The sequence below is a fragment of the Balaenoptera musculus genome, chromosome 16 (assembly GCF_009873245.2).
Source record: "Balaenoptera musculus isolate JJ_BM4_2016_0621 chromosome 16, mBalMus1.pri.v3, whole genome shotgun sequence".
Taxonomy (NCBI): domain Eukaryota; kingdom Metazoa; phylum Chordata; class Mammalia; order Artiodactyla; family Balaenopteridae; genus Balaenoptera; species Balaenoptera musculus.
The window spans coordinates 74,597,696-74,617,918 of NC_045800.1; the positions used below are offsets into that span (position 1 = coordinate 74,597,696).

The window sequence follows — 20,223 nt, forward strand, 5'->3', positions numbered from 1 at the left end:
CATCAGGCCAATTTTAAAGCAAACAAATTAGTTTAACTGCAATTATCTTTTGTTTTTAAAAAATGGAAGTAACTGTAGAGAGAAAAATGTTTGTACTTTTGTAGATATTAGATTCTAGTGCTATTAATTTTCTTTGAGGTTTTGTTATATTCCTGCAAACTGGACTGGATCCTGAATTCTTCTAGTTCCCTTCAAATAACTAGCCACAATTCTCCAAACTTATGTTTCCAATTTTCTCCCACCCTTCTGATTTGGAATCACTAAGAACAAAGATGGTCCTTGAGTCTCCTTGGAAGGGACTATATCAGATCCTCTTCACTACTTAGATGGCAGCCAAACTTGAGAGACTTAGGTACACATCTCACAGCTGAAGAAGCCTCCACCTGACATCTGGTCCTGTACACCAGCTGGAGACCTCAAAATCAAACTGACTAGTTGGAGAAGTAGCTGACACTGAGGTAGACTGCTTCCTCCTGAGAGCCCAGATCAAGACTTCATACTTTAACTAAATATGAAACCTTTTTCTTCTCTTTTTCTTTCCTTTACTCTGTCTGGCATTGATCCAGAAAGATAATGCAGTCATCTGAATCTCTCAGGCCATTGCTAAGGGAGGTAACCTCTGTAATTCAGAACTTTTTATTTCAGGTTAGGAGATTTACTTCCCAAATGCACTGAAAACTTAAATGACTCAGGGCTTGAATGGGCAAATGCAACAATCCCTGCAAATGAATCCATGAACAGCACCACTTTAGTGGAAGTGGTCTGTGCCCCAGCAGTATTTATCTTTGTCTGTGGTGGTGATCATTCTCCTCGGGCGTATGGATGCCTAGGTGGCTGGCGCGTCGCAGGGCAATGCCTCTTGAGTTATCTAACTGTGCCCCTAACTATTTACAAACAAACTGAGACACTTCATTGGACAACTCCCCTGAATTTATACTGCAGAGTTAGAAAAGTCCAGGAGGCTTTCATGGCTCAGGATTCACCTTCCGTAGCAGGGCCCTACTCCCAGGGTTAAGAGTAAATGTAAATGAAGCTATAATCAGGAATCTCTCCTTAACTCTTGAAAATACTGCAAAATCTACCAAGACAGTAGCTGCCCAACAAAATTCCTTAGATTCTCTGGCCAAAGTTGTTCTTGATAATAGAATAGCCTTTGATTATCTTTTAGCTGAACAAGGGAGTGTCTGTGCTGTGGCCACCACTACATGCTGAACCTGGATTAACATTCTGGGCAAGTGGAAACTCGGTTAACTAAGATCACTGAGCAAGCCACTTGGCTTAAAAAAAATGACTCCTTCAGCAGGGTCTTTCTTTGACTTATTTGATTTTGATTGGTTTGGGTCTGGGGGACTATGGCTCCGAACTGCCCTCCAAACATTGGAAATTATTCTACTTATAACAGTCATAGTAGTCTCCCTGGTGCATTGTATTCTCTCAAAAGCTTTAAATGTATTTTTGCAGCCACTAACCACTGAGCAAATGACCTCCCTATAACTGGAATGCCAGAAAAGAAATGAAGAAAATGACTGACTAAAACAATTGTGAGCCTGAAGTCATGACCTGTGAATACCACAGAGATTCAACAGCAAAAAAAAGAATCACGACCTGTGAACACCACACAGAGGATCAGTAAAAGCTATAAGAACTAAACTACAGAGAGGTAGCTGAGAGTGGGGCTAGTGCCTTAAATTTTGATCACATCTCTCACTTGGGCTGAAAGTCTGATCAAAAGGAAAGAATTGTGAAAAAAAGGGACAACAGGCCCAAAATGGAGTCACTTGTACTAAGCCCCATATCAGCAAACCAAGACCTGATACCTAACCTAACTACAGTTTCAGCCTCTCCTAGGAATGAAATCTTAACCAGTCCTGTCTGGAATTTCCTAGCCAACACTTGTGAGGTAACCCACCTGATAGACCCCTGCCTTCTCCCAAAGGAAGGTGACCTTGCCTGAAATAATCCTTTCTTTATGACTTCCTTGTCCTGCACCCTTTCTGCCTTTAAAAACCTCTTCTTTCTGTAGCTCTTTGGAGCTCCTTTCCATTTGCTAAATGGGATACTGCCAATTCATGAACTGTTGAATAAAGTCAATTTGATCTTTAAATTTACTTAGTTGAATTTTGTTTTATAACAAGGGTGAAAGTTATCAGATACTATTCTTAATAAAATTTTTAAAAGTAAAAAGAGAAGGTAATCATAAAGAGAAATGAAAAAACCCACGGATAATGTCAAATGCACTTGAACCAAAGAGCACTAACTATTGAGTTTAACACAAATCCAGCCTGTTATACACTTTCTTTCAAAGGATCAAGGGATTTTAAAATTTAAATACATACTGTAAGTGTGAGTTTTTCGTGCCTTGCAATAGTTCTACTGTCTGCCTCTTGGCACAGGAAACTTTGGAGGGACCCATCATCTGTTTCAAGTCACCAGCATTTCCAGAATGGGAAGGACTTCGGGGCATGCCTACTTCAACAAAAGCATCATTACAACCTGCAGAAGAGGAGAGAAAAAAGCAAAAATCCAGACATCACCTTACTATCAACAATCACCTGCAATGGAAACAAATCAGAATCCAATTCTATGGAGACAAAAGCATAACAGCTTTCAGCTACAGAGAAGATGCCTTAAATTCAGGCTACCTCAAAAACTCAAGATGAAATTTGAAGACCCTCATGTTTTTTTAAAGATTGTTAAGGATGAAGGTGTTATAAAAAGAAATACTCTACTTGGGAAAAAATTACACACACACACACACACACACACACACTAAGTTAATGCTTTCCTGCTGCACAATTACAGTCACTTTAATTTAGGAAGGTCCAATGTAATGGGAACGTGATTCTTTCTATGGCAAAGTGCTCTTTCACCATGTTCTTTGGAATTTCATTCAAGATACTGTCTTTCTGCAGTCTTGAGGCAGGGTGAATCATAACCAGTTAGAAAAACCCACTCAAAATCACTCCACAGACTTTCTACAATCCCCTTTATCCAATCAACGGAGCAGGCTGAAGTTCAGAAGGAAAGATACCTTCTGCAGGGTTTGATTTGGTAGATGCCTGCTCAGATGCAGTTGTTTGTCTCGATGGGTCACCATGATTCGCACTCAGCACTTTTTCTCCAAGTGATGAAGTGGATATTGCACCATATTTTATATTCGGAGACTGAAATAATAATAGAAAACAACACAGAGATATGGTCACAATTCTAAAATTCACCTCAGGTGAAAGCTTAAACGCGTTACCAGTGGCTTATCTCTTACAAACAGCATAGATCACATGATTCTTGCTGAAGGGCATTACCTGTGTGTGTCCATTTAATGAAGCAGAGATTTTTTTGCTTTCTGTCTGCATACTGTTGATATGGACATCAACAGGAGTCAAGCCAGGAGGGGGAGATGGAGCTGTGTGCCCATAGGTGGGCACTCCAGACAACAAAATATTGGTTAATGTGGCTTGGGCAGTAGATGGAATCATAAGGTGTGGTATAGCAGAAAAACCTACAACAGCATTTCATGAAGACAGACATTAGACAGGAATAAACTCAGAATCAAGAAGCATTATTTTATTATTTTCAGTAACAACAAAAAAAGTCATTTTTGTTGCTGCAAACTGAGAATTCAATTTTGATACCTCTCTGTTAACAGGTTTAACACATTACTATAAAAACATAGAAGATGTATTAAAATGGAACAACATTTTAGAGAGTATTTAGTCCAAGCTCTTCACTGTACAAATGAGGAAACTAGCTAGATTTAGCATGTGCGTATGACTACCAAGCAAACTTGTCAAACTAGAACGTGCATTTCCTAATTACCAGGTCAGTGACCCTCGCGTGCTTTTGCCACTGCTCCCTGCACACCATGCTCTTTTTCCTGATCTGCTTGTCACGTTTGAAGATTACATATTACTTTTATGAAAATCTCCCTGCTCTATTATGCTTCATTTTAGTTGATTTACACTCTGGAGAATTTGTTTGGCTGCAGTATTCTTTGAACCATAGTTCTTCCCTACGGAAACAGAACCACTAGTAAATTTTACTAAAAAACTGATTAATTCCTAAGAATACACACCTTTGATTGTACTTAAATAATACTGACCTGTGGCACTTGAAGTACTAGCGAGTGGAGGTGCCCACAATGTGGGGCTAGGGGTACCAGAACTCGGACTTTGCAAAGGACTGACTGAGCTATTGAGAGCATTCAAAAGTGAGTTCGGGGTTGTCGAAGTATTGAGAGATAAGGCAGTGGGTCCCAAAAGACCTGTAATGAATGAATGTAAAGTCAATACACATAAACTCAAGATTCAGAAATACAGATGGCCTCAATATTGCCATTTGGAATGCACATTCATATAATCTGATATGTTCCAAATATAAGAGTGACAGATTACCTTCTTTCAAATATTCACATGAAATATTGCATGATACAACTCCAACACAGGACCCCACTTGCCCACAAACAGAAATGGAAGACAGATGTGCCCAGACCAGGACAGCAGTCAGGGGCCCGGACACCAGTCACTTGCTTCATAATCACTTCAGCTAGCCAGGATGAACAAAATTGTGCTCACGTGGAGACCCATTTTGTATTTCTCTGCATAATTCACTTGTCATCTGCTTCCAAACAAACTCTTTTTAAACCACTTACAATTAGCAGTGACTTGGGGGACGTTTTCCTGCAACAGAATATCTCCCTTTGGTCCATTTGCAGAGGCTGGCCCATCTGGAACAGTTTTCATACCACGTATGACTGTCCATACATGACATCTTTGGGTCCATCTCAATGCGTATGAAGACTTTTCTCAGAAAAAAGAATTGTTTTTCGGCTTTTTGCTTGTTTTAAGGATTTAATGTTTGATTTAGTAATGAAATTTCCCTCCAGGCATTTCAAATATGTTCTAAAGTGAAATGTGAGTTTGTATAAATAAGTTCCCAGGAATACTTAAAGCATTAAGTATTAGAGGCTACAGATAGCCATGAAAACATTTTAAAATTAAATCACTCTGATCTTTGCTCACTTTTTTTCTCTCTAGTACAGGAAGAACTCAGTTCCTGCTAAGTTGCCTGATTGGCATTTCCTGACTCACATGCATTGCTGTGTTATTACAACTCTGTTCAGAATCTCCAGTGGAAGGGACAACTTTGGGAGATTAGGGGCCAAGGGGGAAAATCTGTCTTTACTTGTAATGGTGTCTGGGCAGGGATACTTGGAATCTTAATCATATTATAACCATATTACATTTTTAAAAAGCAAGAATAGCTATTAAAAATTTTAAAGACTGCTGAGAGTATCTTTTTCTGTCTCAACACTGAACTTGGTAGAATGATCTGCGAGGGTTATTGCATTAGCTTTTTATATAATAGCTACTGAAAAATGTGCAAAAAAGTAATGAACCTAGAATAACTGTAATATAGCAATGAACTTCATCCTACAAGATGGGAATCCGTAAATGAGGCAATACATATCACACCATGCCTACTAAGTGGCTCACCCTGCTTTCTTAAAGAACTAAAGCACCATGATGATGTTGTTCTTTCATCTTTCTCTTCTTCACCTGAGACATAAATGCAGGTCGGTTTGTTTCCCGTGGTGGCCGCAGGCCAGATCTCCTTTGTGTTTGGGCAAGGCAGGCCTAACCACTGGGACTGAGGGTTCTGCTTCCTTTCACCTCCCCCCCTCCCCACCCCTCATGCAGGTCTGCAATTACTTTTTGAAAAGCAAACTGGATAATCTTTATCTCTAGGGACTAATGGTAATATTGCAAATGCAAGAGAGAGCAAACACATCAATTACAGTCAGCCGGCTCACTTCACTCTCAATGGCATTCTTAATTTAGAAGAACAAACACAGCCACTGAAAATACAACAGCCAGACCTTGATTATTTATGCCAAAATAAAAAGAATGTGGGAAACAGAAATCCATAGAGTCTAACAAAAAAATCAAAATGGATTGATTCGAGTTTTGTTGCTTTTCACCTGATCGTAGGGCCTGAAGAGGAAAAAAACAGCCTTTAAAATGTAGCCCCAAACAGTAGAAAGAAAGGAAACTGGATAAGCAATCCCCCAGTGGCTGAGAAGGGCTATAATAATAAATTTTATACCTAGTCCAGTGAGTCCGAGGCCTGCGGAAGCTAAGATATCCAGGCTGGGACATGCCAGGCCGGCAGGGCACGATGCTGGGGATGGACTGGTTGCTATGGTAACCCCACTGCTTTCAAGTCCGAGGAGACATTTCCTTGCTTCATACATATTTAACGCATTTCGCTCAACACTTTTCACAATCACAGACTATGAAAACACATAATGGGAAAGAAAAAAGTGACATGCAAGTAGTCGACAATGAATTGGGGAGGGGGGTGAGAAATGAATATGGTAATAAGAATTCCACTCAGGGAATGGATGAATGATGCTTTAAAATCAACTGCAAATTCTAACCACGTATTTCCTAAGTTTACTCCTTTTGGTAAAACCATAAAATGTTAGTTACCATTTACTGGGTGTGTCCTGTGTCCCAGGCACTGTGATGGAAGCTGCACATATATTCTAATTCCTGCAAAACCTCATGGGGTGGAATTATTGTTCATGTTCAGTGAGGACAGGAGCCTTACCCAAGGTCACAGCCCAGCTGTGGAGGAGCAGCTAGAGGATTGGAACTCGGGTCCTTCTGTCTCTACAGCCCATTCTCGTTTATATCCTCTTGTCTTTACATTAAAGCTTTCCCCCCTTTACCTCATCTTTACAAAACAAATCAAACATGTCACCATATACAGACTGCATAATAATAGTCACTTACATTTGACATTTACAGTCTACTAGTTAACTAATGGACCTTGAGGTACCACTCTTCCTCATTGATGACATATCTGTGGCAAAGCTTATAGTAAAATAAATTTCCAAACCATACATCTTCTTTTTTTCTTCAATGGACTCATCTAGAAAATTGGAAATGTGAACCCAAGGGGGAAAGCCTCCAGTGGACAATACAGAAAACATGTGGCTGAGACAGCAGTTAAAGCAGCAGTCAGCCTCGGGGCCTGTGAGGCATAATTCAACGGCCCTGGGATGCCGCAAGGTTTCAGAGTTCTCACTTAAAATCTCTTTTCCCCTGACCTCTGCTCACTTCTTGCTGAACTCCAGAAACCTTCCTGTGCCTGTCCATCTTTACATGCAAAGTCTTTTCTGACTGTATCTTTTCGTTCTGGTACGTACAGTGACTCTAGTCAACTCAAATTAGTAAAGTACAAAGCTTCACAATACATAAAATTAATGTTCTATTCTCTAACTTTAAGCTCAATATATCAAGTTCTTTTAGAATCAATCCTATCTTTTCCTTTAAAGTTTTCTTTTGAAGAAGGCATGATTCTTTTTCTTATGTTGGACACTAAATACCACATTATTTACATAGGGACAAAATTGTATATAGTAATACATGTTATACATATATCACATGCATAAATGCATATATGATAAAATTCAGTTTAGAAATTTTAAAAATGGAAGGCACAACTGTTTGGTGTTTTACCTACTATAATTTAAAATATACATAAATGTTATCATTTAGTACATGTTATTATGCAACTTGCTAATTTTTTTTTTTTTTTTTTTAATTTTTGGCTGCGTTGGGTCTTTGTTGCTGCGCAGGGGCTTTCTCTAGTTGCAGCGAGCAGGGGCTACTCTTCGTTGTGGTGCGCGGGCTTCTCATTGCGGTGGCTTCTCTTGTTGTGGAGCATGGGCTCTAGGTGCGTGGGCTTCAGTAGTTGTGGCTCGTGGGCTCTAGAACGCAGGCTCAATAGTTGTGGTGCACGGGCTTAGTTGCTCCACGGCATGTGGGATCTTCCCGGACCAGGGCTCGAACCCGTGTCCCCTGCATTGGCGGCGGATTCTTAACCCCTGTGCCCCCAGGGAAGCCCACAACTTGCTTTTCGTATTCAACACCATTCTTGTCCTTTGGCTTCTGATTCAAAGGTTTCTTCGGCATGTATAAGTAGAAGTAGCATCGCTGAGGGTAGGGTATCCGTGTTATCAGTGTGAGCAGATGATCACAAGTTGCTTTTCAAAGTGTCTGTGTCAACTTACATGCTTTAATGTAGGAACACTCCTCTTTCCTCACACTCTCACTAGCACTTAAGAACACCAGAATTATCGCATTAAACTTTGCAGCATCTTAAAGGAGAAGTTCCAAGAAGGCTGAACTGGGGATACTTCATTATTTAAAGTATATATGACAGACAATGGCGCCTATTCTTTACATCTCCAGGGCTAGCACAGTGGCTCACAATTAGTAAGTAAACTAAGTATTTTTTTAATTGCCTTGGATATGTACACATACACATAGGCACATAACACAACGTTTAGCCTTACCAACTCTCCAGCAAGTTAGTAACGTTTAAAGTTACCAGATTGCAAATTGATAAGAAAATGTTTCCTCTTTCCTTCCCATATAGGTAATTAAAATAATGGTCACAAATGGACTCCAAAAACCAATACATATATTAAAAAAAAAGATCAATAACGAATGCTGTTACAAATTTACATTTATATAAAATAACTAAATATAATACATAACGATGTATATTATACAGAATATTTAGTTCCATGTATATGCAAATACACATTTATACGAAAACAACACTAGACGGAACGTGAGGTGATACATGGCTCTCTTCGGGCCCAGACTCTGAACCAACCTTGCTCGGCTGTTTTGGCTTCGGTTTAATACTGACGAAGACGTCGAGCTGCTCCATCAGCTGAGCAATGAACTGTGGATCAACTTCCATTTCTTCCTTCATATCAAACATTAGCACAAGAGGAAGACAACCCTAGGAAATGTCACAGTGGAAAGGGTGAGAGGTAAAAAGTTACTCATTTAAACATCCAATAATTTAACATGCCTACAGATAATACAATCTTTTATAGATTTGAAGAGTAAAAACCAAAGTATTAAAGCTAAATTATATACCTTCACACAGCTTAGAAGGCTGGTGTGTAAATAATGTTGAGGGGTAGAAACTATTTTTTGGATGACAAAAACATGTGTCTTATGTTTGGTTTTGGCCCTGAACTCTTTATCTACTCTCCACCTTGGAAAATTCCCCCATTCTCTGACTTCAGTTTTGTTAGTGACGCCAGAAACTACATTCTCAACCACATCAAGGATACTAATCTTGTGCCCTGGCTCAAAGACCTACAGCGGAGGCTTTTTATTGTCTCCTGAATGAACTCTAAACATGTATCAGCCTTTAAAAATCTCCACATTTCAGCTCGGCTTTGCTGGTGCAATCACAGGTTTATGTGTACACGTCTGCCCCTTCCTCCAGGCTAGACCAGCCTCTTGACTATCTTTTAAACAGGTTCTGACATTGGTCTCTTAACTCATCAAAAGGCTTCTTTGCCAACCCAATTCCTACGTCTCTTCTGACACAGCTCAAACCTTACCTCCTTCCTGGAGTAAAATGCTACTATCACCCCTTCTTTTCACTATCTCACTCTTTAGCATGGCAGAGTTTAGCACTTTTTTTCTCTGATGCTGTCTTCCTGGCCCCTAATCTACTTAGTATAGGAACCAGATCCCATACATTTTTACGAGGTACAGATTGATGGATTTGTACATAAGTATCAGAAGAAGGTACCATCAAACATACTAGCATTAAAATGAAATCACCATGTTCCGTTTCTCATCTGGATAAGTGATGTTTGTAAGGACACTGCTATAAAAAAAATGGTGATGGTATTTAAAATGTAAGTTAAAGCCATTTAATTTATCTCTCCTTCACGTCTTTCAGTATTGTTTAATAATAATAATATGTCTCACTGCACACCTGTATTTTTGGCAGGTGTGATCAAAGTATGAATATGAATTCATAACTGTGCTGATCGCTTGAAAAGTTTACTAACTCAAAATAATATCTAAAGAACTTGAAAAGCACAAAAAAGAAAATATGAAGAGTAATCATAATAATCTTTGAATACAAATATGCTCTCTAAGTAGCCATATATTATAAGTAGCCTAAGTAAGCCTGGCTTTTAAGAAAATGAAAAATTAATTTCTTAAAATTATATATCATAATCCTTAATGATTATAACAAGTTCTCCTCTGTCAGAGGAATGGAATCAACAGTACAAATCTGGATCTTCTGAAAGTTTCTCATGAACAGATTCTGCAAGTTAATAATAGCAAATGTCACACCTGAAGCTTATGGATTGAAATGTCACTAAAGGTCTAGCCCTAACAGGAGAATATGATGGTGTTTTTAATAAGAATACTTGTGAGTCCACAGTATGTCAGTCCGTTTTGTTACTACACATCAACCTACACACTGGGTTTTTAAATGAATATAGGAAGGATAGAAATATTGAAAATTATAAACTGGAAGCAGTAGTAAATTATATAACTGTTATTTTTCTTCAATGCGTGACACTCAAATTCATGGCTTAAACAGCATTTTAAAAATTGTATCAGAGATTTATGAAATGTTCAAATGTTTCATGCTACCAAAATTTACATCTTTGAGGGTAAAATTTTCAATGTGTTAATTTTTAACTTTTCTGTTTAAACAGAAGACTTTTTTGGCAAACGCAAACTAATACTACACGTCAAATAAAAATAACCACCTTCCACAAAATACGGCCAGTTATTTCAATGTCACCTCTTCTGTTGCTTAGTGTAAGTTAAAAAAAATACTAAAAGGAAATTACTCACCTATCTAATGAAATTAAGTCTGTGAGGCACCATGTACCTTATTCTTTTATTTCCTTTTACCAAGTAAGTTGCTTATTTGACCAGGATTTCAAAGTGCTTCCATAAATACCACATTGGTACATTATGGGCAGCAACAAACACTGTACCCAAAGAGGTAAAAAAAAAAAAAAAAAAAAATCGTACCATTAACTTCAGTAAACCTACCATGAGATATTGCCTTGCAAGACAGACAGACTCAATGGTGCCCTGGAGGTAGACGGTGGATTTCTTTTGTGGATTACTGGGATCGGGAAAGTGGATCTGAGCACCCGTTCTCTGCATAATATGTTTGATGTTGCTTCCATTTCGACCCATCATAAAGAGATGATGCTGAGCTGCGATATCTAGTTGCGTGCTCACGGGGATAGCGGATGCCAAGCTCCCGGCGAGATGCTCCAATAGCATGGCAGTTCCTTCCTGGGAGGAAAGGGTGGGAAGGAAGTAGGCCTGTACAGTAACCGTCCACGTTGAAGGGAAAGATTCTACTGCACTTCTGCCAGCTATGGAAAAACTCAACACATTCTAAGAACCCAGAACGTACTATGAGAACAAATTCTGGAAAACAAATTAGTTTTAAAATCCTTTAAAAATAAAACTTGCATGATGTGTACACCTACAATGTTCGGAATTACCTGAACCACTTACCTTCACAGCACTTGTGTTATTCTGAGACCCTCGTACTATCACAGTAGCACCGTACATTCGGGACCGCTGTTTAAATGACACTGAAATGTTGTACGTTTGTGATATGTGCTGAATAGAGGGGGAATTAGGGTCGGGCACTGGTTGAAGAATTCCAGCAATTGGCAGCTCAAACATCAGCACCAAAGGAAGCAGCTCCTAAAATGAAATTACAGAACCCAGGGCAGATAGTTAAGTCATTGTACATTTAGAGATGTGTGTAGTTCATTCATTCTTTTCTGAAGATGGAATTTTAAAACATAATGCTTTTATTACAGCCACAAGCTTGGGTAGACGATATAAAGTTTTTTAAATGAAAGGAGCCTTTTGTGAAACCTGAGAGTTTGTAACTTAAGCTGCCTGTGGCATTTTTCCTCAGGCGCCTTTTTGATCATTTCAAAATCATCAGAGAAATCGAGCCAGATAAAATACAGAACGTCTCTAAGAAACACCTCCAATACATTCATACAATATTTCTGCCACTATTTCCTACATGTTGAACATATGACTTGGTTATAAATTGATAAATTATGGTATTTTTATTGCCTTATAATGCAGACATCGCTGACATTGATTTACAGAACTGAAGGTAATAAATAGTTACCCGAATTCTAACTCGGGCCGATTCTACTCCTGCCGGTTGTCCTGCTATAGATACCTGCAAAAATACGAAAACACAGAGTTAGAGTTATTGTACTTGAACCCACATCTGCTTTCCCGGTTATCTACACCCTCACTACGCAAAGTGTCGTCCAGGATAAAACAGCATCGCCTAGCTGGGAGTTTGTTAAAGATGAGGGACCTCAGGCACCAACCCAGAGCTACTTAATCAGAATCTGGATTTTAACAAGCTCTGGTGATGTGTGTCAACTGATCAACGTCACCTCCTGGACTTACCTAAAACCTCCCAGCCCCCGTGAGCCCATCCTGCCCTCTTCACAATTTCTCGTGTTCATTGCACTTTCTCCCTTTTTATAAAAACTCCCTGAATATGAGATGGATATCAATGTGCAATGATAGTGCCGCACTAAGTTCTCAAAGTAATGAACTACTTTCATGCTAGTTGGCAAAAAACTGCTGCTCCAACAGCCCTCTCCTGGGATCTCCTGTGCTTTCCTACGATCCATCAACTAAAGAATTACTCTTGGCGTTAGGGCACGTGGGTGGGGCTCCAGGACAGTGCTCTCTCATGGGCCACGCTCATGCCGTATCAGCTGTCAAATATTTCGATTACTGCTCTTGCTTTTTACCATGGCTTCCTATCTGGTTCTTTATGTATGTGTCCCACTGTCACCATTAGTCCCCACAGAGAAGAAACCGTATTGTATTCATCTTTGTGGCCAACATAGTTTCTATATTGTGATTAGAGGAGAGAAAACTTCCAAATAACACAAAGAACACCATCTGTTCTTCAAGCACTGACAGCGTTTTCATGTAGACAGGTGAGTTCCATTTGTTTCCAAACCCAAGAACTAGAAAAAAATGTGTATAAAACAGAGCCATAATTCAGTCAATGTGAGGAAGTCAGACACTCATACACTGCCTCTCAGAAGGTGATCCGGTGTAGCCTGGAGGACCACTTGTGCGATGCTGCAGACAGAATCCCAGCTATCGATAGGTGCTTGGAGTAGGCAAGCTTTCAGGTCCTTTCCTAACTTCCGAGCCTTTCATAGGGACTTCGTTTTATGTTGCCATGATATCCTTCCCTCTCTTCTACAAACTGTTTAGAGATCAAGGATTTATGGCCCATCTACAACTCATCTCCTCAAGAAAGAAGAGCACCTGCAGTCTCCTTGGAGAGGGACGTACAATCCATACTAACTGCCAACTTCATGATTACGCTTTTGCTCTCATCTCCCAGAAAAGTTATGCATACAGAAAATTCAAGCTTTAATTTGTCCCATGAAAGTTCATGTGAAAAGACAAAGCACCTGGTTGCTTTTTTCTGCTTGATTATTCCTGTTGGAATCTGGAAAGTGGATGTGGCATCCTGTTTCTTCCATCACCTTCTTAATATTGTTGCCACCTTTGCCGATTACATGAGAATGTTCTGTATGTGAAACATCCATCTTCAAGGTGACCCGATTGCTCTACGTGGAAATAATGTATTATTATTTCTTGATGCATGAAAAAAGGAAGGAACAACTCTTACAAAACACTTTTCCCCCAAAGGAACAGGATTAACAAAAAGTGACCCAGTGGAAAATCTTATAGATTTCTTAATAAGATCATCTTAATCTATAAATTTTTCAATTTCTATCTATTTCTCCTTGGCTAATAAAAAAGAAATTTTCATTTAAAGACAAATTTGTCAGAAAAAATAGAAAGATATACTTTTTACCAAGATAATTTTTGGGACAGTAGTATTTAAGTAAAATTAGGTATAATTACAAAAAAATTACTTGTTTTTCCTTTAATAGATATTATTCATGAAACAGAATTCAAATAACTAAAAACAGATGAAAACAATTACAAGAGTGAATATATGTATGTTAGTAGAAACGTTGAACAATGATAGAAAACAGGAACTAACAATAAAATTCAAAACAGAATAAAAAAATATTTACAAACATTTTCACAACTTCTCTATCACTGTATGTCAAATTTTACAAAGTAGATAAATTATTCTTGCCAGTAGAAATAAGAGTGAGGAAGATACCACAAAGTATACATCTTTAGCAGTAAAATGGCTTAAGTAAATCAATATGGAGTGTAAGATTTGTTAGTTACATTAAAGCAAAATATAAAATTCTAAAACATAATGAATAATTACAGTCAGACTGGAATCCATGTATTTAATTTGGGAAAATGTAGTGCTGTAAAATTATAAAGACTGACATGAAATGTTTTCTCATTTATAAAATTGATACTGAAATTCTTCAGTCCCTACAAAGTAAAATTAAAAAGTCAAATACAACAAGATGTTAAAAATATCAATAGGTTTACATTTTCTGAATTCTTAAATTTTAAACTTATATCCATTAAATACTTTGGTTTTTAAACTTAGCTCTTCTTTTAGTTAAACCTCTAAAAAGAGAAAAAAAGATAGCCTTTTTTGGATATCCTAAAATATTTAATAATTATCAGGTGAATATTTCTTAAAAATTAAAAAAACAGCAACAAAAAGGAACGGGAAAGGAAATAAAGAGGAAGAGATCAGAAACCATTTCAGTGAAATACCAGGTGGCAAAACATAGTGGTTAAGAGCCAGACGGCCTGGATTTGAATCCCACCTCCCCACTTTTCAGCTACTGAATCCTGTGCAAATTCCCTAATATCTCTGTGCTGATAGTTATGAGGGTTAAACCAATTAATATTTGTAAAGGGTGTAGCTAAGTGCCTGGCATATAGTAAGTGATTTTGACGTGTTTATTAAAATAAATTCTCACAAACGAGTATACATTTTTACATATTTTAATTTCTCTATTGTCTCTCTCTACATATACTTGTAGAGAGACAGAATGTACAAGAGAAATTGTCAAATTTCATGCCATCACACACACAGAGCTATACAGAAGATTATTCTGGTTTTCTACTGACATCATAAAGGCAAATATGCTAATTCTTGCAATCTTTATTACTTGCCCTATACTAATCCAGGTCAATATTTTTTAATATATATATATGGGGGGGGGAGAGAATATTATTCAATTACCCAGCATGAGAGAACCTATTCAAATTTTAAACAGAACTTTAATCCACTGTAGAATCACACGTGCTTATTTCAAAACCCACCATTACTTTCTCCTGGTTTTTCTTCTCCAAATGGTTCTTTCACAACAGCATGAAGTAGCCCTTGCAGAGACAAGGTTCTGACATCTGAGTGTCCTTAACATTCACTTACTTTTGTGTCTAAGACAGACATGATCATTTCCTTGGCTTCCTTAACATCTTCTTTCTTTCCAGAAACCTTAATATGGGGATCTATAAGAAATCAAAAACAAAGGGCTCTTATGAAACTCCCAGGCTCTGTTTCAAAACTGTTGTTACACTATAAGAAAAGAGATTACATAATAAATTTAATATTTGATTCATTCCAGGTGTGTTGTCACTGTAATAAAAACAGGAATATGGAAAATACCCAAATTGTGCATTTATCGATGCTTTTTTCCCTTCTGAACACTGGCTAACCTATTTAAATTTAATTGCAAAATATCATATAATTATTTTTTAAACAAGTAAAGAGTCTATAAATTCAGTTTATTAATTCATCTCTTGCTACATTCCAGGTCCTGTTCTAAGGCTTGAAATGCATGGACTCATTTAATCTACACCCCAGTTTTGTGAGGTTGTTTACAGAGGAAACTAAGGCACAGAGCAGTTTAGTAACTTGCCCCAAAAAACCATTCAGGGCTTGTTTATTGTAATCCAGTGTCTTCCAACTCTGGATTCATACTTTAAACCATGTGATAATTTAGAAGATATTCTTACCAGTCAAGGTTAATAGAAAAAAAAAACTTAATTTTCATTCAGGAATATTTAATATTTATTCAGAATTAGTACTACCTGACTAAATATCTGCTATGTCTATTGCTTATTAGTGCCAGGGAATGTTGCACAGGAAAGCATTCATTCATTCAGCAAATATTTTCTGAACCTCTACTATGTACCAGGCACTATTCCAGGGACTGGGGGATATGTGAGTGACAAAAAAAGACCCTTGTCCACTGTGCAGGGAGGCAAAAATCAATCAAATAAATAAATGACCTAGTATATTAGAAGGTAAATATTATGACAAAAAGGAGAACAAGACGAAGGATGGAGAAGACCAGCTGTGGACGGGGCAGGGGCGTCAGGTCGCACTGAGAAAGGAAGGCTTAAAGGGCGGGAGGCAGCTGGCCAAGCTCTTATCTTCCAGGAGTAGGAGACATCAGAGCCAACGCCTGTGTGGGGACGCGCCTCTTGGGTTCTCTCTTGAATCAGGTTTTCAAGTCTCCCCAACAATCTGAGTGTTTTATTACCCCACGGGTCAGCCTGACAGAGACCAAGACCATCCTGGGGGGTAAGCTGAACGTTCTATGCGATTAGCTTTAGTGATAAAGCTGAATAACAGAGAATGCATCATCAATCATCATCACCACCATCGTTAATAACACCAAGCTTACTGACTGCTTACAACATGCTGCCTTCTCTGCTGAGCACACTTCATAGACTCAGGTCAACGACGTTGTCAGCCAGTGTTTGCTGAGCAACTTTCACAATTAGCAAGCAGTTCTGCCTGAGTCCTTCTAAACCAGGACAAACTAGGATAAGAAAGTAAACTGACCTGGGGTAGATTTTATCGAACTACACGTACATCCTCATATTGTGATTTAACCTACCCATCTCCACCTCACAGTCATCAAGGCCATGACTCATACGGTGTGATTGAAAGAGAGAGGGAGGGAGAGAGACAGAGAAAGGAATGAAGGATGGGAAGAGGGAGGAAACCATCTTCTAAAGCCCCCCGTTCTTAGGGTAGGATGGGGCAATCCTAGTCAACAAGAGTGCGCGTGGAGCCTCAGAGCTCGGGAACGTCTGGCCCCCCGGGGAGGCCTCCCAGCAGCAGGGCCTGATCGGGGTCCGGCCCCCGCCCTCTCCCCAGACTGTGTCTCCTGGGGGCTGCTTCTGGCTCAGGCGCTTTTCCTTAGTCTGTTCTTTAATCCCTCCTCTGACAGTCGCCCTGTCAAAGGGATGTTGTGAAGATCAAAGACCTTAATGCTGGTTAAAACTTTCTAAAGTATTTAAGTATCAGGTACTACAAGGCGAGGGGCTAAATAAACGTAGGGCAAAACGGCTGTCCAACCACCGCAAGCTGGGAGAGCCTCGCGCTACCGCTGCGTGATGTGGTGTCCGCTTGCTCCTTCAGGCGTCCCAACAGGGACCGCCTTTTCTGTGCAAGACTCTCGCCAACTTTAGCAAACTTAAGTAACCAAACATTCTCTTTAATAATTCTTATTATATCCATTATGGCTCCTAGAGGCAATATTTACATAAAGAGCTGTCTACATTCAAAAGTTTGGTCTCAACTCTCTTGAACTTTGGTTTGAATTACTGTAGGCTCTGACATTAATGTCTACTAGAAATGCTCACTGCTGCAGTGGGGGATTAGAGCTCGGTGCTGCTCTAATCCAGACCCACATGTCTGCTCATCAGACTCGCTTGTAGCACTTACTAAAATGTAGGTTCCTGGGTCTCCAGGACCCGGCAATCAGCATTTTGTTGTTTTCCCAAGTGATTCCTAAATCAAGAATAGGACACAGCAGATCAAGCCACATAAAACATGTAATTGGAATCTCTTATGTATCAGCCAAGTGTATATAACATAAAATGCTTCTATAAGAAAAGAATGTATTTTCTCACAAAATAAATTAACACTATGTATTGAGTGGTAAGATAATCTGAAAACCTATTACTTTACAGGCTGGATAATCACATTAAAATTCCTATGCATCTGTAGAGGGACAGGAAACCTCAGATCCAATTTAAGAAGGAATTTGATTTTCCACCATCTCTGCATCAAAGGAACAATAAACAAAATAAAAAGCAAAAGACTCAATTAAAATATATATGTATACATTTTATTTCAAAGTGAAACAGCACCATCTAGTGGCCAAAAATATAAACTATCAATGGACACAAAAGAGAGACACAGTAGCTAGCCACCAACAGCATCAAACTGTCTCCAGGACCCAAATCAGCACTCACTTGGAAAATGGTGCTTTAAATAATCAAGTCTCATAAGTACAGAGCAAAAGATGACAAAATTCCGGTTTAGATTGCTGAAGTAGCCTGTAATATTGGAGTTTTCATTCCCTCTTTGCTCTTGCTTAAAAGGTATCTACAGGATGTGAGTGGGCTCTTCCAGGTTGAACTTAATGCGCTCATCTCAAATCCTGAAATACTATTCTCCGCTTTCAGTAAGTGCTACAGTTTACCCTTCAAGCTTGTCCATGTAGCAACACAAGGGACTAAGGTTTCATTCAGACCCATTCTGGAAATACTTGATGGAGAGATGAAAAATCAAAGTATGAACTATATTAACAAACATAAAAACCAGGAAAAGAACTGTTGGAAGATGGTGGAGAAACAGGAACTAAGTATGCAGTCTCCTCCTCCACAAAACTAATTGCTTTGAAGGACAACTCTGATTTGGGCATGAAAGTTTTAAGACATTGCTCTAAAAATAATATTGATTGCTGTTGAATCAACCCTCAAGCTCTCTGAATACAGGAATTGTCTTAACTGGTTTTGTAACTTCCACAGTTCAAAATAAGTAGTAGATACTCAGTAAACTGTTGTGGAATAGATTGATGGTGTCCCTATTTTTGGAGATGGCAAAATACAGAGAGAGGAGATCCAAATCTGTGGAAAGAGTCTAAACCTCACAACCAAGGTGACCGTTATGTCCTGCACTTCCCAAAATATTCCCAATAGTTTTAATTTCAAATATTCTGATTTCAGTACCTCTATAAAAATACAGAGAACTGTCAGATATTCATCCAGATTTTGGGTTTTTAGATTCCTGTCCCATCAATCTGCTCTTATCTCTCTGGTGTCATCCTATGAAGACCAGACAGTGATCCAACCTTCAATAAGTAATATGAAGCTGTACGGACATGGGTATGATATGGGTATTTTATATGTGTACCCTGCAAAAGAGCTAAACCTTTGGGCGCAAAGAGGTTTTTTTATGACTCCATATGGAAATTCATAAGGACGTGGTAAAGCAACAAATGTTTTCATAAGAACATGCTAAAAACCGTATTTTCAGAAAGATAAATATTTCAAAGAGTTGGGATGTTTATACGAGCTTAAATTATGGTTTTAAAAGATTATCTCTTCAAACTCTGGTTTCTCCTCTTCTGGTTTTCTATCCTTGGAAACATTCCCATTCCTGGAAGCATTAGTGAATATTTTATTGTCTTTGCCTTCTCTCCTCAAGATTAAACATCCTTTCCGTTTCATTCCTATCCCACAGCAAAAATCTATAGAGAATACTCATGTTAGGCATTTCATTGTATTTATTATGCTACAGAAAGTAAGATACTACTGACACGTGATGAATTTAAGCCATCAATGTTTCACCAATGATCCATTTGTAACTACTTTCCTGCCTCAGAAAAATTCAAAGCAATGCTTTCATTCTCAGCATGTTCTCTTGGAGAGAGAAAATAATAGAAAATCCCTTGTTTGACTAAACTCACTCCTCCCACCCTCAACACCCCAAAATAAAAGACATCATATTAAAATTGCTTTTTTTGTTTATGGGCAAAAGTTCCATATCACGGCCTAAAATCAGGATGGCTTTTGGTACATTTATGCATGTAAACAAAAGTGTCAAACTGGCCTTAAATCCATAAGAAGAGACCACTGGACAGAATTCACTTTCTCCTGGCTTGGAACTCTTTTCACTTTTATTTCATGTTCTTCCTAAAGAGTCTTAGCCTTTAAACCTGTCTAACCAAGGACACTGGCTGGGGCCAGGTCTGTCAACACTGTTAGGAGTGGTCAGTGTTGACAGGCAGAGAATTTCAACTTCCTCTGTAATTCCCTCCAACCACTGGGACTATATCCTCCGCCGGCAAGTAGTTCCAAAGTAGTATGGCCAAATGTTTTATGGAAGGAAGACTCTGGCTCTAGAGTAGGAATTCTGTCGAACAGCCAATATACATCGTCTCAGAAAAATCCCCACACATCTCAAGGGCACTGGCTGACTCGGATCACATAGGGAGACGCTAGGGAAAGAGAGCAGATACCACAGAGAAGGGATTAAGTTTCAGTACCTTCTACCTAGGCTACAGATTACCTTCATGTTGTGGGG

At 38.7% G+C, this 20,223-nt stretch overlaps 1 protein-coding gene across 6 annotated transcripts in view; it reads right to left on the reverse strand.

Annotated features, from left to right (window-relative positions):
* Nucleotides 1-20,223, reverse strand: part of BICC1 (BicC family RNA binding protein 1) — a 305,439-nt gene that overhangs the window by 33,333 nt on the left and 251,883 nt on the right. For all 6 annotated transcript variants that reach the window (XM_036828114.1, XM_036828113.1, XM_036828115.1 and 3 more), the window contains 11 exons: nucleotides 15,265-15,344; nucleotides 13,352-13,510; nucleotides 12,025-12,078; nucleotides 11,385-11,579; nucleotides 10,905-11,156; nucleotides 8,689-8,820; nucleotides 6,103-6,289; nucleotides 4,100-4,261; nucleotides 3,303-3,499; nucleotides 3,032-3,164; nucleotides 2,337-2,493 (listed from right to left, as the gene is read on the reverse strand). In XM_036828114.1, coding sequence (XP_036684009.1) covers nucleotides 2,337-2,493; nucleotides 3,032-3,164; nucleotides 3,303-3,499; nucleotides 4,100-4,261; nucleotides 6,103-6,289; nucleotides 8,689-8,820; nucleotides 10,905-11,156; nucleotides 11,385-11,579; nucleotides 12,025-12,078; nucleotides 13,352-13,510; nucleotides 15,265-15,344 — 1,708 coding nt within the window. The remainder of the gene's footprint in view (nucleotides 1-2,336; nucleotides 2,494-3,031; nucleotides 3,165-3,302; nucleotides 3,500-4,099; nucleotides 4,262-6,102; nucleotides 6,290-8,688; nucleotides 8,821-10,904; nucleotides 11,157-11,384; nucleotides 11,580-12,024; nucleotides 12,079-13,351; nucleotides 13,511-15,264; nucleotides 15,345-20,223) is intronic.